A 17633-nucleotide genomic window follows, 5' to 3' on the forward strand; every position below is an offset into this window, starting at 1 on the left:
GTTTTTTAATTTGACATTTTCCAAAGGAGCGCTAATAGTGGGCCACAGTGCCTAATGCAGCTGAACAGGTGGGCCTCTGGTAAAAACGTTTGGGAACCCCTGCGTTATTGTACTTGGCGTCAAAGAAAAAATAAAAATAAAATAAAAAGTGTGTTTCTTTCCAAACTGCCCCTGAGACCTATGTAGTGATGATAGTGTATGATAATAAAGACAGTATTTTCCTGCTCACCTCCATAGAAGTAAAAGAAATACTGGCACCTTTTGAGTGGAGGAGAAGGACATTCTGAACAATGGGCCTTTTCTTTCCATCATGTCAGTAATAAAGTGCTAATAATTTATAGAAATGTGTATTAAACTTATACATTTTTTTATAGGGGTGGTCTCAAATTGTTGTCATTTTCTGAAAGCTTACAACGCGTGTAGTTACGTGTTGCCAAAAAAAAATTGAGATTTAAATGTTCACATCCGTATGGTACAGGTATGAATCAAACTTAACTCTTGTCAATCTCTTGTTTTCAGTTCACTCACTCAGGCCTGCAGATGTCAAAGTCATTGGAGCTGTTGGCGACTCCCTCACGGTAAAAAAATTGTGCTATAAAATCTCACGTTCACAGACTGGCCTGGGGGGCCCCACTGCAGTGCCCTGCCTGCCTTGCTGGAATGAACACTCGTGCCCCGTGATTTACTTTAACTGCTAACAACTTAGAGCAGAAGAACTTAAGAGGAGGCGATTTGGCCCATCTAAGCCCATCCGGTTCCTAGTAGCTGATTGATCTCACAACTTTCCATTCAGTTCAATGGGCTGAGATGCCAAGCCATCACTAAGTGAATGTAAATGTGATCCTTTACTGCACACATATGATGATGTACCAGAGTGGCTAAAAAAACAAAAAAAAACATTTAAAAAGCTTTTCTTGGCAACAAAAAAAAGCAAAAATGGAAAACAACCTGAAATGGTCAGCTCAGCTTAAACGCAGTAGCAATTTAAAATTCATATGTCAACTTTTTTGCATGATAGAATTCTCCCCCATTCACCACTGTAATCAAAGTTCTTATCTCACTCTAGTCAAGGACGGTGGTTCTGATTAGATTACATCTTTATGATGTGACCATCCTGGCTAAAGAGGATGAGGTTTATTAGCACAATTCTCCTTGTATCTTTCATTCTGCGATCACAGAATGTAATCAGACAGTCAGGAGTCCCCTACACCCTTCAACCATATTCCCATTCAGTGTGCTGGATTAGGAAGTCTTATATAATGTGGTGCGGATTAAACTTTATCCAGCATAGCATCCGTTATTACAAGAGAGAAGATAAAAGAAAAAGTTCTAAACCCTGAATCACAGCAATCCAGAGTGTCCTCAACTGTGTCTCGTCGTCCCCCCCCCCCCCCCCCCCCCCCCCCCAGTGTCCCCCCCCCCCCCCCCCCCCCCCCCCCCCCCCCCCCCCCCCCCCCCCCCCCCCCCCCCCCCCTTGTCTGAAAAAGCCCCCCCGTGTTTTTGTGCTGAAAAGCCTATACCTTTTGCTGAAAAGCCTATACCTTTTAAACATTGCGTAACAAAACTTGTAACAATAAATAACGCCAAAATCCAGAAAATGATGCAAAGATCATAAAACAATTTGCGGCATTTAAAAAAAAAAAAAAAAAAAGAAAGTGACGAGCTGTGTCATTTGCTTGTTTATAAACTCGTTTTGTGGCTTGTTGTTGTATTTTTTTGTCTCATTTTCTTTTTTCTTTGTTGATTGTGATGTGAATATGCCTTATACTTCCTATGCTGATAACTTTGACTGTGGACGAACTTGATCTAAAAAGACTTGAATCTTCTGAACTAGTTTCTTTAATGATTTCTGCGGTGTATGTGGATTGAACAATATCGTTGACAATTTGACCAGAGGAAGATGGACACAGCAATATGGAAAAAAGAAGTGAAGCAAGAAATATATACACCAACATTTAAAAAGCACATTACAAACAATGTAATGACACAAAGGTGTTTTTTAAAAACTGGCAACATTTTCTTATTTTCCTTGACATAGAAGCATAGAAAACCGTGCTGAAGAGTGTACCCTAGTGCAAACTCCACTCTCTTATGTCTCATAATGCAGTGGTAAGGTAAAGTTAAATATAAAGAAAATGAAAACGTCTCTATGAGTATTGAAATGAAACCTGGGATCATAAGCAATGCAATAAACGCAATTGTTTGGTTTAAATGAACGTACACGTTCTTATATATGTTAGAATTGTGCAGAGTTAAAAAGACTTGTATGCGCCATATTGAATATTGTAGCCAATCAGATGTGACGGTGGTCCTTCCTGATTGGTTGATTCATCCCTTAGGGTTTTCAGCACATAACACCTGCCGTGCTCTCTGTTTCTCTGCAGTCTGGGAACGGGATTGGCTCCAGTCCTAACAATGTGGTGGATGTGTTAACTGAGTACAGGGGCCTGAGCTGGAGGTAACGGTGGGTGGGGGGAGTAGTTGTTGTTTTTTTTTTTTTTTTTTTTACCTAAGTCAAAAGTGACATCACTAAAATAGAAAATTAGATAGACTGCCTAGCTATAGCATCACATAAAGGGAGTCAAACCGGCCAAGTGATCCACTTCAGAAAAAAGTGAGAAAGGAGAAATGTGTGCAGCTACATGAAGGTACTAGCATACAGACAGGTCACATTTGTCACCTATACAGAGAGAGACCCCCTCCCTCCTGCCTCCTGACTCCTCGCTTCTGTATTTCAGTGTCGGAGGAGATGGATCCTTGAGCACAGTCACCACACTGCCCAGTGAGTCCTGCCTTCCTCTAGTCTTGCTTACTACTCTATCTTAGTGCCTCCCTACTCCCTACCTCCCTACCACTCTACCATAGTGCCTTTCTACCTCCCTTACTTGCCTCCATTTCTCCTTACTCTCCTAACCCCCTCCCTGCCTCTCTGCCTTCATCCCTGCCTACCTCCCTACCATCCTACACCAGATCCATAGCCAGAGCAGTTTCATGTTTTGGCCAATGTGTGGATTTCTATGGTTCAGCACTGAGGTTTATCTGAGTCCAAGGCTGAAAGATAAGATAGAGATACAGCCCCTGTTCTGATCTCACAGGAGTTACTTAACTCCTTCATATAGTTGTTGTTTTTATCTTAGTGATTGGTGGCAGTTCTTAGGATATGGCCTGCCCTATCAGCCATATGTCACATGCCTATTTCCAGGATGCCCATATAGCTGACTGCAGTTTACTGTTAAAATGGATGTTGTCCAGAAATAGGCTACATAAGAAAGTGTATGCTCAAGAGGCCATTTGGCCCATCAGGGCTCATCTGGCTCATACTGATTGATCTCAAACCTTTCTCAAGTGACTGCCTCAACAACATGACTAGGTGGCCCATTCCATACCCTCACCACTCTTTGTATAGAAGTGTCTCCTTGCCTCTGTGCTAAGTCTATCTCCACGTAAATTCCAACTTTGTCCTCTGGTCTTGGTTTCTGTGCTGCTCTTAAAGTATTGGTTAGGGTTAACAATGTCAACTCCTTATAAGATTTGAAAAGTTCAATCGTGTCTCCTTTAATTGATCTTTGCTCTAGGCTAAACGGATTAGCTGTTTTCCTTAAGACCTATGATTAGTTTGCGGACAGTATATCAATGTGGTTACAGTGCTTTCCTAGAGAAGTGTGAGTTGGAGAAAGCTCTGAGGCCCTCCTCTCTCTTACAGATATATTGCGAGAGTTCAACACCAATCTGAAAGGATTTTCTGTCGGGACTGGAAAAGCTGACACGTCCAAAGCTTTCCTGAATCAGGCCGTCACCGGGTCCACCACCATGTGAGTAACTGGGCGCCGGGGGAAGCCCCCTTCTTCCAGTCCCAGAGGCCTTGTAATGTGTGTTACTAGGACCACAGCCCCCTCCTCCCAGGGCCAGTGAGACCTACCAGGTGCAGTGATGAGAGGCCATTCATAGCATCCAGTGGGCTTAGCGTTAGTGGGACTTATAAGTTAAGTCCCCATTACAGTGTAGTCATGCTAGCTACACTTATAACTTTGCAGAGAGTGTAGTTCTCATCAAAAAGACGTCAAGCACAGGTCTTTAATTGTTTTTTTTCTCGGGAAAAGCCGAGAAAACCCTTCACTGGCCGAGTGAGACCAATAGGAGCGAATGAAACCGAAAAAAGGTTGGGGGGGGGGGGGGGGGGGGGGGGGGGGGGGGCGTTTGGTGATAAAATGAGTGATCAGGAGAGGATTTATCAGTATGCCCAAATATAAAGAGGTATGTGAAAAATACAGCGAGCAAGAGGTGGGGCTTGGCTGGAGATGCAGTACTGATGTCCTTTTGCCTTGCAGTGCCTTTTAAACCTGAAAAAAAAAAAAATTTCAACAGCCGCTGTAAAATAAACAGCGTGTGTGAAAATAAATTGGACCTGACGCGCCTGACAAGCGCTGAATAAATGGACTGCAAAGGGTTAAATATGTAAAGGTTTAAATAATTAAATGTTCTTGTGGTTGGCTCTAATCCTGACTAACACAACAAAGAGTGAGTGAGAAATACACTCTCAGCTTCATTTGAAGTAGCCATCAAACACCTACATGAGGTAAAGGTCATTTTTTAAATGGGAAGAGTGGCCAGTTGCGTAAAACACTTTAAACAGTAAGTTCAAGAATAACATTTTAGTATCAATCTCCCCTTTTTTATGCATGTTAACTTTCTCTGCAACACCCTGAAACTCAACAAGAAAGTCTTACAGGGGAATTGTACTCTCCTCTCTCACACTCTGTCACTCCTGTTGTACACTCTGCTCACACTGCTCTCTCACTCCTCTCACACTCCTCGCTCACAGAGACATACCAGGGCAGATCAGGAAACTCGTTGACATCATGAAGAGTGATCAGGTAAGCGGCTTGCTGAGGATTCCAGAGGGAGCCTCGCATTGGCTCTGGCGCTCTCATCCAGCAGGGACTATTTCCCCTTCACCGTGCAATAGCGACCCCTACCTGCAGGGCTGGCCTTGGTCCATCATCCGTTCCTGAGTAATCCTTGCCTGTCTGTCAGTTTGTCTGTCTGTTCGTCTGTCTGAAATTAAAGTTCAGGTTGGTCTTTTTTGGCAAAATCTATGTGTCAAATGTACAGAGATGTTTATGAACTGTATATAAATAGACAAATAACTAAAGTTGCAGGTGTAAAGGCCTCTACACTGCACTTTCAAAGAGGTGGCTACAGGCTGCAATATACTGTGCAAAGATTTCTGCTACCTCTTTCTTTTTCCCCCAGAAAATTATTTTGTATTTGATATTTGGTCTTTCGCCACAGAGGATAGATTTCCAGAGTGACTGGAAGGTGGTGACGCTCTTTATTGGTGGGAATGACATGTGTAATTCCTGTAAAGACAAGGTAAGGGGGTGTGCCGGGCCCTGCAAGACCATAATAAGACCCTGTTTCTTGTGCAGGATTGGTATTGAGCCCTATGTAATGTGTGAGTGAACAAGAACAAATTCAGTGCTGTGAAATTAAAGCAGTGAGTTAGCGAAGGGTCCTTTATACTGCAAAAATAAATTCTGATCCATAATACAATTAAACACATTTTGTTTTATAAGTATTTTTTTTTTTCAACAGGAAGTCTAGCATCAGTCCTTTTTATTTTATTTTATTAATAGGTTAGGCTTGTCCATGTTACTTACTTACTTTCTTCCTATAATTTTTCATTTTTACTAAAAACGAGTTCTACATTATAACCTGTATAAGCTATTACGGCATTGTTTTTTAGGGTATGTATGTATTTATTTTTTTATGTGATTCAATAGGTCCTCTATTCTGCTTCAAACTTTCAATCCAGAATCCGGTCAGGTCTAGATATTCTACACAAAGAGGTAAGACACTCCTTCACTCCACATCCCAGGCCTCTCACACAGACACTGATACACACACACACACACACACACACACACACACACACACACACACACACACACACACACACACACACACACACCCAGACAGAGTGACACGCACACAAACACACACACATAGTGACACACACAGACACTCTCTCTCTCTCTCTTTCTCACACACACACCCACACACACGATCACCCTGTTTCTGTGTGTTGCAGGTGCCACGTGTGTTTGTGAACCTGGTTGAGATGTTCAACATTGTTCCCCTGAGGAAGCTGCACAAGGACCCCAGCCTGAAATGCCCCACCTATCTAGCGAAGTGAGTGCAGCGAGAATGTAGTGATGAAGCGGGAAACTAAGTGTGATGTTCATTTCTGTGCTGTCACTAAGAGTCACGACAAGCACCATGCATATCAGACTATAAAGTTTTACTGCAGTAAATGTGCACTTTAGCAGTTGTCCCTCCTGATTTTTCCATGGTTATGCTACGTATTTACCACACTTTCACTAATCTTTACTGCATTTTGTTGGCTTTTTGCTATTGGAAACTTTTACAGGGGGTGACATTGTGCTCACATGTTTGCTGCAGCCCTGCACTGACAGTCAGTCCGCAGGCACTGCTAGCAGGGGTAGAGTTGATGACTTCTTTTCAGTGGCAGAGACTTAGTGAGAGTCTTCTAGTCGAAATGTCCGTCATTTCACTTTTTAAGCTTTTTTCATGTATTTCTAAATTCATCGCTGTTGAGTTTTTAATTGTCATTGACAAGTGTTTTTGTCAACAGACATTTTACTTCTCTTCAAGAACAAGCGTTAACAGCCTTTTTCTTTACCCTCTCTGCACCCCTCTCTCGTCCTAGCTCGTTTTGTGGCTGTGTGACGAAACCTGAAGATAACTCCATGGAGCTCAAGACGCTGTCTGATCTCAACGGGGCCTATCAGGTACTGACTTCACCAAAGCCTCTTTGCAAGGAGATTAACCCCCCCTACTGGTTTGTGGGCAGAATTGACTGGAGCCAGCTCTTTTAAAGAGTGCAAGAGAACGCACTCACTGGCTGCCTACAGTAGTGCTACTTTAGGGCATGAAAGATTGAACTTATCATTCCCTCACCCCCTAAGAGAATGGGAGCTCCCTCCAGTCCAGGGCAGGCTTGAAGTATGGAGACTGAACTGGTCCCTCCCTCACCCCCCTAAGAGAAAGGCCCCTCCAGTCCATTTCAGGGCAGGCTTGAGGCTCATGGTCTCTGTCCCGGTATCCCCAGTGTTGGTGCTGCCACTGCTTAGTGGATAGATGGGGGGGCTGTTCTGTCTCCCATCACACTCACATGCTGTGTGTTCCTGCAGCGTGTGACCCGCGAGCTGGTGGACTCAGGACGCTACGACACTCGGGATGACTTCACCGTGGTGCTACAGCCCTTCTTCAGAGATCTGCAGCTCCCCCTGCTGTCGGTGAGTGGTACTGCACGCTGCACACGTCTTCAGTTAAACTGTAAGAAACTAAGCTAGTGCCTCCTTTGGTGTCTTAGAGTCTTGCCTTAGAATAGTGAATGATAGGGCGGTCTGCATAAGAAGCAATTTTTAATAGGCTCTTTAAAATTTTGCACCGTTACATTTCTTTCCTCTCTCTGTAACTGTCTCAGTCTTTCTCACTCCCTCCAATTCTTCATCTCCTCCTGCTCTCTCTTCTCTGCCATCTCTCTCTCTCTCTCTCTCTCTCTCTCTCTCTCTCTCTCTCTCTCTCTCTCTCTCTCTCTAACCTCTCTCCCCCCTTCTCACCCCTGTTTCTCACTTACCCCCCCCCCAATTCAATTGGTCTTTATTGGTATGGCAAATGTAGTTAGTTAATGTAGTAAATGTACAGAAATATGTAACATTTTTATAACAAAATAACAGTATAACAGTATTAATACTGAAAGTAATGTACTCTTCACTTCCAATGAGGTGGCTACAGGCTGCAATACACTGTGCAGAGATTTCTGCTACCTCTTTTCTTTTCCACCAAAAAGATTTTTAGTTTTTCTTTCATCAAGAACCCTCAGTTTTCTGCCAGTTTGATAAACTATTTTTCTCTAATTTCTCTGTATTTTGTACAGTCTCTGATTCAATCACTCCACTGTCACACTGGTTACAGAGTCGGGACTACCTGGACTTTCAGCTTAATTTGTTTCACTATGTTTTGTGTTTTTAATTATGGTGAGGTAATTGGCCAGGGTGAATTTGCTATTCAGGGAACAGTAACAATCAAATTTATTTTCAGTTTTAATTTGTTCTTCCCAGTATAAATTCTACTGGTTCACCAAGGTGCTATATAAAATAGATTGATTGATTAATTGATTGATAAATCCCACTTTTGCGGCAGGATGATGCAATGTAAGAGGTGAGTTGTTGAATTCTCTCTTTCTCTGTAGGATGGGAGGCCAGATAGATCATACTTTGCTCCTGATTGTTTCCACTTTAGTCAGAAGACTCAGTCTCAGATGGCCCGTGCGCTCTGGAACAACATGGTGAGTTTCTGTAGAATACCAGTCAATTTCACAATGAAAACCTACGTTATGCTTATCTAACGCGAGACAATGTTTCAGTATATAAATATCAATCTAGATCAATTGGTGTATGGTTCAGATTTACGTGGTCAACCAGTTACTAGATTTTGGATGCAAAATGTCGGCCATACCGAGGTGCAGATTATCTCTTTCTCTCTCTCTCTCTCTCTCTCTCTCTCTCTCTCTCTCTCTCTCTCTCTCTCTCTCTCTCTCTGTCTCTGTTTAGCTGCAGCGCACCGGAAGTAAATCTACTTTGAAGAACTTGGGCACTACTCTCAGCCTGAGCTGCCCGACACAGGTGAACTATATACCACAGTGCCCTGCTCCCCCTGGCATCTACATTTAAAATAACAATGTCACAAAGTGACTGCACTCTTTTAAAATTCATGTCAAATTAACGGTTCTGAATAGGTACTGAAAGAGCTCCACAGAATGTCAGTGGGCATGCACACTAATGAAGGAAGAGTTAGATCAAAAGAATACCTTTTGAATACCTTGTTAGCAATACAGTTTAATTGCAAATACCTTGTGATTTTGAAGTTCATTTTCTAGACTTTATTTGTAGCTATAAATACTGCAGTGGAGCTGCTTAGTACAGCATTAAAAACATTGCGTGCGTGCGTGCGTGCGTGCAAATTCACAGCAGTCTACTAAGAGTAATGGTCTGCCCTGACCTGTGGACCTTGCGAGAGTCCAGCAAACCACACAAATCTCAGGGTTTAACAGAATTAACTACTGTATGAATATTGAGGAAACTGAATCCTATAACAACAAACGACAATTAAGGGGCCTCTGTCTTTAAAATATTAAAGGTACTTGACAAAGATAACCCCAACCAAACCAGAGGACACAGAGTTGGAAATTAACATTTTTTGACATTCTTGTGTCCTTCCAGGCGGACCCCTTCTTTAGGACCTACAAGAACAGCAAGTACTCATACCCAGGACCAGTCTCCAAGCTGACGGGCTGCAGATTGGAAAGTGGGAAGAAGGTTTGGTCTTGCTGTCCCCTAACAGAATCCTGATGCATTCAAACACATTCATCCTTATTTCAAAAAATAAACTCCTGGTACATTCCACAAACTGTAAATAGTATTGAGGACTATTGCAGGCTTTTTAAACTATTTGAACTGTCATATTTCTGCACAGCTAACATTTCTCTCTCACAACAGGCTTAATAAGGTTCAGTGCAGGTTTAACCACTCAAGTACAACAGACCCTGCTCAAATCTCTTGATTTTTTATTTCATCAAATTTGTCATCATACTGAAAGCTCACAGCCATGACAGGGGTCGGTGTTACTGACAGGCTTGTTCTCAATGCTGCAGCTCCACACTGATTCTTGTTTTTGCTATTTTCAGAACTTTGGCAGTGACCTCTCCTGTCTTGACAGAGCACCGTCTGAAAACATCCCCACTTCAGGTGAAGAGCAGGGGGGCATTGTGGGCTAGAGGTTAGAGCTGAGGGACTGGGAGGGAAGCAGTGTGGTCTAGTGGTTACAGCTGAGGGAAGGGTGGGATGCAGTGTGGTGTGGTTAGAGCTGAGAGACGGGGAAGGAGGCAGTCTGGTGTAAGGGTTAAAGCTGGAACTGGGAGGGTGGCAGTGTGGTGTGATTAGAGCTGAGATTTGGGAGGGAGGCAGTGTGGTGTAGTGGCTAGAGCTGAGGGACTGGGAGGGAGGCAGTGTGTTGTAGTGGTTATAGCTGAGGGACTGTGTGGTCTACAGGTTGTTGTCTGGGTTTACTGATCCAGTGTTTTCTCCTCAGCTCACAAACTGCGTCCAGCGGATGTGAAGGTTGTTGCGGCTCTGGGAGATTCGATCACAGTGAGTACCTGTCAAGGGTTCATTGCTTTTCATTACAGTCTCACTCAGCCAATCACACACCTGGTTTCTGCAGATTACATTACATAAACAAAATAGCGGATTTTAGCCTCAGGTATTATTGTCTTTCTTTTTTGCTGTACCATGTGATCTAATGTATGGAGAGGTTTTTTTTTTTACCTATTCACCCTGTACTGAAATACTTATCCAATTTCACCTCAGTACTGTCTCTGCTGATCAGTGAGCTTACTCTGAGCTTACTCTTTAAGCATGCAGGAGCGCAGATGACAATGCAGTGCCCCCTGTAGCCAAGATCGACAAATCAGAGCCAACAGGATGCAAACGACGCTTGCACGACTCAGTGCTTTGTCCAGTTCCCTGGATATTTAGGAACCCATAATGAACCGAATTAGTTATCAAACGTTATGCAGTTTAAGTGATTTGTATGCGACAAAAGGACTTCTTTGTAGGAACTCATAGATTTAATTGAAGGATTACTTGTAACAGGCATGGCTAAACGCTCTTTTGCTCAGTGGTTGCTCGCTTACAATGTGCACTGGTGCATGCCTAGCCTCCACCCTGTGAAGCACGGCTCTCAAAATGTGAGTAGTGGAAATAGACATCATACAAAAGAGACCTCATATTCAAACCTGCCATTTGAAACACCTCTTCTGCCCCCCCCCCCCCCCCCCCCCCCCCCCAGACAGGTTATGGCGCTCAAGCAAACAATCTGGTCAGCTTGCCGACAGAGTGGAGAGGGGTGTCTTGGAGGTGAGCTCAGAGTTCATGGCTTAGTTTTGTTTTTACTCTGGCCCACAATGACAGTATTACATCATACTGATTGAATGTACTGATTCAAGGTCTTGGTATTTTGTTTATTTAAATGTCTTGGGGTCATTTTTTGATGAAAGGTGCTATATAACTGTTTCTTCTTCTTTTTCTTCTATTATTATTATTATTATTATTATTATTATTAGTAGTAGTAGTCATAATAGTTGTATTAACAGTGTTTTTTATTGTATTCTTTTCTGTATGGTCCTACGTTTATATACTAAATTGTGAAAGCTACTTTGTAAATGTAATTTGTACGTCCAGACCCTCTTGAAGGTTTGCCACTGTAAATGTGCATGGTGATTTTGAAATTTTCCCCCTCAGTTACTGTATACTGTACATTTACCATCGCTTACCATGGTTTGCCATGCTTTTTCATACCTATACCATACCTTTCTAGGCTTCACAATGGTCACCTATGCTTTCCCATGCTTCGAATATGCTTTATTGCACTTTATTTTGCTTTTATAGTGGGACTCTGATATAAGGGTAATAGCATTGCTGATGACCGGTGGGTCGCTCCCTCAGTCTACTCTAACAGACTTGTTTGCTCTCGTCTTTTTTTCAGTATTGGGGGCAACGACAATCTGGATACTGTGACCACTCTGCCCAGTGAGTATTCAGCTGGCACCAGACTGGGACCAGTACACTCCCATCATTTCATTTCATCCTTATTGCAATTGGACTGATAAACCGATTGTAGTGCATTACATTACACACCTAATTCTTTAGGAAGCCTATAGTCTACTCAAATAGAATTGTGTAGGTTTGTATACTTATTACAGTAGCTCCAGAGATCCATGCTAGATCTTGTTAGGTGTATCATTAAGGCATTACAACATAATTTACACATTTTTAGAACAATATTCAGAAACATTAGATCCAATAAAACTTCAACTGTCTCCCCCCCACCCCCCCACCACAAAATCTGTTCTCAGACATCCTGAAGCAGTTCAACCCGTCTCTCATTGGCTTCTCTACGGGCACAGGGAAAACAAACAATGGCTTCAACATGGCGGTTGGGGGTGCCAAGGCAATGTGAGTCTCTGTCTGTGTTTGCCTCTCTGGTTGCCTGTCTGCTTTTCTCTGTTTAAATATCATGAAGCCTGCATGCCATCTGCCAGCCTGTCTCTTCTCCATCTCGCTCGTTCTCTTTCTTTCCCCTGGCTGGCTCACTCTCTCTCTCCCCACCTCTCTTTCCACCTGTCTCTGTCCCTCCCTGTCTCTCTGTCTGTGTTCGAGAGGATTCAGTGATGTCACTCCCATTGTGATGCTCTTCTTCTGTCCCTTGTGTTTCTCAGTGATCTACCAGAGCAGGCCAACAGGCTGGTCCAAGCTCTCAGGGACAGCCAGGTGAGTCTCTCCAGCTGGACCCCAGCAGATATAAACCTGCCCCTTTCATCGATCCAGTGCTTATAAAAGTTTACTATGGCGAATGGTGGCGTGTGGTGTAAAAGCATGACAGCAAAGTGCTGTGTACTGTTATCATATCAGAACCTTTTAAAGAGTAAGATACAATGTGAATGTATTTGAGAGCTGGCACTAAATGCAGACTCTGAATATAAACTGTATACTTCCTCTGCTATTTTTTTTATTTTTGTTTTATTTATTTGGCAGACGCCTTTATTCAAGACGATGTACAGGTGTTACAGGGCAAGAGTAATGTTTAAATAGATTATAGTTTACAGCAAGTGCAAATAATACTACTAAAAATAATATGAACTAGGATGCAACAAGTAAGAATTACAACAAATTCTATCTACAATGACATAGTAACAATGCTTTAAAACTATGAATGCAGATGAGCCTGGCTCTTTTGCTTAGTAGTTAAGATGCTCGCTTGCAATGTGCAGGCTCATTGGTCCGTGTCTAGCATCCACCCTGTGAAACAAGTACAGCAGATTGCTGTATCTGACTATCAGAGTTCCTGCCTGGCTGTGAGTGACAGGAGTTCAAGAGCTCATGCACGGCTTAGGGTCCATAAGAACAATGCTGCCATTCAATTCACTGTTCTACAGTAACAGTTTGCACAATAATTGCCACATACGGTGCTTAGGCAAAGTGCTGTGAAATACAGTTTACTCTGACCCCTCTGTACTCTTCCTATTGCTGTCATAGGACGTGGATTTCCAGAATGACTGGAAGCTGGTGACTGTCTTCATCGGAGGAAATGACCTGTGCAGCTACTGCAATGACCGGGTAAGATTAATCGGGCATGACATGAGAACAGAAGAAAATTCAAATACATGAGGAGAAACTTCAGTGCTTGCCTGGGTCCTGGTAGCTGATTGATCTCAAAACTCAGTCAATTTGGGTCTTCAATTATCCCAGTGATTCAGCATCAAAAACATGGGTTTGTAACCTTTGGCAACCTGTTCCACACCCTCACCACTCTGTGTAAAGTGGCTTCTTCCCTCTATACTAAGTCTATGTGTTTAATTTCCAGGTGCGTTCTCAGGTCCTGGTTTCTGTGCCATTTGTAAAGTACTGGTTAACTGTGTCAAGTCCTTTTGAAGATCTTAAAGACTTTCTAAAGATCTTAATTGTTCTGAAACCGATGTACCATGTCTTTCTCTCTTTCTTTCTGTCCCTCGCTCTCTCTCTTTCCCTTTCTCTGTTCCCTCTCAACTCCTCAAGAAGTCGGAGGTTTTGAGGGGCTGCTGTTGGTGGCACAGCAGGTTAATTCATCTTGGGGAGAACCCATGTGAAATGAGTTTGTTGAAATCCGCCCAGCTCCGAGTGTCAGTCCAAATCCCAAACCCCAAAGCCTCTTGACAGGATGTGAGTTGGGCAGGAATGATGTAATGTCCAAAAAAAAGCTGTATTTACAATGGTCCCGTTTTTATTTCACAAAGGATCCCCTCTGTCATCAATGGTATTGGAGACTTGATACTTTGGGGTCCAAACAATTAACAATAAAACAATAAATACAGTGTCCAGGGTGCAGGTGTTCGTGCTCCCTGGTGCTGTATCCAAGTACATTGACGTGGCAGTGTGGGGGCTCTGGGTGGTAGTGCTGGCTTGGTAGCTTCAGCCTCCATGGTCTCCGTCTGCCAAATACAAAACAAAACACACAAGCAGCGCTCCGGTTTGTCAGCAGTAAGGGGCCGTACTCACCAGGCTGCCCCCCCTTTGTACCGCTAAACTCTCTGTGATCAGTGCGCCGGCACCACACACTATCCAGTCGCCGCACGCAACACAGCTGATGACACTAGAGCCGCTCGACAGTCTTACAGCTACGCCCTTTCACCAAGATGGCCGACTTCCAGTTCTGTTCTACCATCGAGTCGGCCCATCCCACTAAAGGCGTACCACCAACCTTACTTTGTGCCCTGGTCTGGAGGTAGATTTGCAGCTCAGATTTATTCTGTCATGTTCACACCTACTCCTCTAAATGTCTGTTAATTTTCTCTTTCAGGAACATTATTCTGTGGAAAACTACATGAGGTACATACAGGATAGTCTGGACATTCTCTACAGGGAGGTAAGCTCCTGTGTTACACCAGAGGGCACTGTTTGCAAGGACTCCTGCTGATCATTCAAACCAGGGATTTTTAATAGTTTTGATTTTAAAAGCTTTCCAAGTGCTGCCTCCCTTCCATGTCATCAAAAAACCAACAGCGCTCTTAATGAATTGGTTTGATTATTTGACAATCCCCTGTATGTGAAAATGTTTAAAGGTTTAATCTTAAAGGATAAAGGTTTAGAAAATTAAACAGAATTTGGCACCTCTAACTAATTTAAATATATTTCTGCTCCCAGCACCTCCCTAAGCACCTCATTGCATTGTCTTTCTCTCAGGTGCCACGTGCCTTTGTGAATCTGGTAATGATGCTGCAGATTGAGGGCCTAAGGCGCATTAAGAGCCACACGCTAGGCTGCACCCTACTGCAAACGTGAGGCTACACGCACACTGCTCCCTCACTACCTCTCCCACTACCTACCTTCATCGCTCTCTCCCTCACAACCAACCTTCCTTCCTCTCTCACCCCATACCTCTCTCGCTTACTCCCTCACCCCTTCCATCACTCACTCTCTGCCTTACTTGCTACCTCCCTCACTACCTCCCTCTCTCACTCCCTACCATCCTCCCACACACGCTCATTCCCTCACTCCCTCTGTCATTACCTCCCTCATGCTGTCCCTCATTATCTCACTCCCCAATGTGTGCTGTCTCTCAGGAACCTGTGCCCTTGTTCCCTGGTGCCTGGGGAGGATTCTCTGGAGCTGAGTGAGCTCAAGAAGATCAACCGGGAGTACCAGGTGAGAGGGGGGTTTGCACACCTCCACACTGACAATATTTTACTATATACCGAAGACTTCTAGTTTATCATTAAATGTGTAATTTCTTTAGTTATTTTATTCCAAAACCAATTTAGTGCACCAGTGTAGTACATCCTAGTTTACACTATGCAGCAGTCATGTTTTATAAGGTGGCAGAAGTTGTGTATTGACTGCTCCCTGTCCCCTTTGACCCCCATCTCTCCTGCAGGAGGTGATAGAGAGTCTGGTGAGCAGTGGGCGCTACGATGGCAGACAGGACTTCACTGTGGTGGTGCAGCCCTTCTTCAGGAACTCCATCATCCCCCTGACGATTGTGAGTAGAGATGTCATTGGCCATCACTGACTGCCTCCCTCAATATCTCACTCCCTCTTTTCCCCCACTCTCAACTTTCTCCCGATTTACTGCATACACCATCATATTGTGTGACACTAAGCAGTGTGACTCATAAGTTTCTGTTGTTGGCCAGATTTCTGAAGAGGGAAAATCCAATTCTTAATGTTTAAACTAGTAACTAAATCTGAAGACAAGCAAGTGCACTTCAATTGTTTATTCCTACAGTTCTGTGACCCATACTCTTCCCTTGGTTATTCTCTGCATTTATCATGGTTTGCCTTTTTGTTAATTTGCTTTACCATACCTCTCCGGTCTTTACCATGCTTTCACTATTCTTTAGTTGGTTTGAGTTGGTTTGACTTGCTTGTCAAATGACTTCTTGGGTTTTATGGTGGTAGTTGATCGTTTGTAATCACATTATCATGTCATTGCTGGTGGAGAGGGTTCTGTGTGTCTGATGGAGTTGTTTTTCCCTCCTCAGGACGGGAAGCCAGATCTTGATTTCTTCTCTGTGGACTGTTTCCATTTTAAGGAAAGGGGCCAGGCTGAGATGAGCATTGAACTGTGGAACAACATGGTAAAGACAGGGGCTGAGGGCCACACAGCATGGTAAAGGCATGTTAAAGAGCTGTTGGGGCCACAACACAGTAGCTGAGGTCCACAGGGTAAAGATACTACTGGTACCGGTGCCACACAGTTGCAAGGTGCTCACAGGAAAATGTGTTTTGCATTAAATGTGCTGCTCACTCTACAGTATTTCCCCGGGTGATAGTCCAGCTTTCCAATGTTCCCAACCCTCTCCCAATATTCTCATTCTTCCCAATCTGGATGTCTCTGTTCCTCTTTCTTTCAGCTGGAGCCAGTGGGACAGAAGCACACCTTCAATAACTTCACTCATGACCGCAGCAAGCTCAAGTGCCCCAGCCAGGTAATGCATGATCACTGCTGTCATTCATTCATTCATTCATGTGCTTGAAACTAACAAAATACTGGCAGAAATTTTGCCTGTCATGCAGTTCCATTGACTGCTTTGTACGAGTTTCATATCTGCAGGATATCTCCATTAAGTGCACAAAATAAATAAAAAGGGGAAAACATTCAGAATTTCTAAACCAGTTACATGTATAGTGACACAAACTACCATCTAAGTGTTTGGTGGCTTCTTCTAATGAAGGCGAGAGTGTATTTCATTCTCTTGCACTCTTTTGTATTACAGACCTCCTGACACAGCAAAGAGTCCTGGAGGAAGCCACCAGACACTTAGAAACACACATTATAACTCTGGCTGTCTCTTTCCTGCTGCAGGAGAGGCCCTATTTCTTCACGCGGATGAACAGCTTCCCGGATGCGAACCCCGCTGCCTTGTCCCCGGCCTCCCAGAACATTGGACCGGCCCACTCCGTGGACACGGTGCCACAGTGGATTGCCACGGTGACGGCGGGGGCAGGGCTGCTAGCTGGCGCTGTGCTGGCCGGGCTCTTGGTGAGCTGGAAGGCTAGGGTCAGCTTGAAGCAGAAGGAGGAGCTGGAGATGAAACAGACCACCTTCTGAGACCTTGATTGCCCCGACCCCACTCGAACATTCTTTCAATATTAACAAATACCAACACCTTAACACTTCCAAACTTAATCTGAGACCTTTTCATGGTACAAGAGATTGTGATTGTATTTATAGATTTGGAGATTTGATGCTGTTTACTAGAATAACTATGATATATCACAGCCAAAGAGCCATAATTTCAAAGTATTTACTCAAGTCTTTAATTAACTGTTAGAACAAAGATACATACAAACCTACGGATCACAATCCAGTTTGAAAACAGGTATAACTGTTATTAGATTGAATAAATGGAAATCTTGAATCTTACCTTGTGTTGTGTGTGTTTTATCTGTGCCATTAAACTGCTTTGTGTCAGGGATTTAAATCCTGTTTTTCTTTTTTAATATAAATAC

At 43.5% G+C, this 17633-nt stretch overlaps 1 protein-coding gene across 1 annotated transcript; it reads left to right on the forward strand.

Annotated features, from left to right (window-relative positions):
• Positions 1-469: 469 nt before the first annotated feature.
• LOC121317693 (phospholipase B1, membrane-associated-like) lies at positions 470-17395 on the forward strand. The gene is made up of 27 exons (XM_041253849.1): positions 470-478; positions 2385-2458; positions 2739-2782; positions 3704-3812; positions 4823-4874; positions 5254-5373; positions 5784-5849; positions 6092-6192; positions 6731-6812; positions 7215-7319; positions 8279-8374; positions 8640-8711; positions 9309-9404; positions 9773-9833; positions 10177-10235; positions 10936-11003; positions 11632-11675; positions 12002-12101; positions 12365-12416; positions 13182-13262; positions 14482-14547; positions 14865-14959; positions 15245-15326; positions 15556-15660; positions 16163-16258; positions 16535-16609; positions 16987-17395. Exons 1-27 carry the CDS (start codon positions 470-472, stop codon positions 17230-17232), a joined length of 2256 nt encoding a protein of 751 aa, XP_041109783.1. The 3' UTR covers positions 17233-17395.
• The last annotated feature ends 238 nt before the right edge of the window (positions 17396-17633 follow it).

This window comes from Polyodon spathula, chromosome 6 (assembly GCF_017654505.1).
Source record: "Polyodon spathula isolate WHYD16114869_AA chromosome 6, ASM1765450v1, whole genome shotgun sequence".
Lineage (NCBI taxonomy): Eukaryota > Metazoa > Chordata > Actinopteri > Acipenseriformes > Polyodontidae > Polyodon > Polyodon spathula.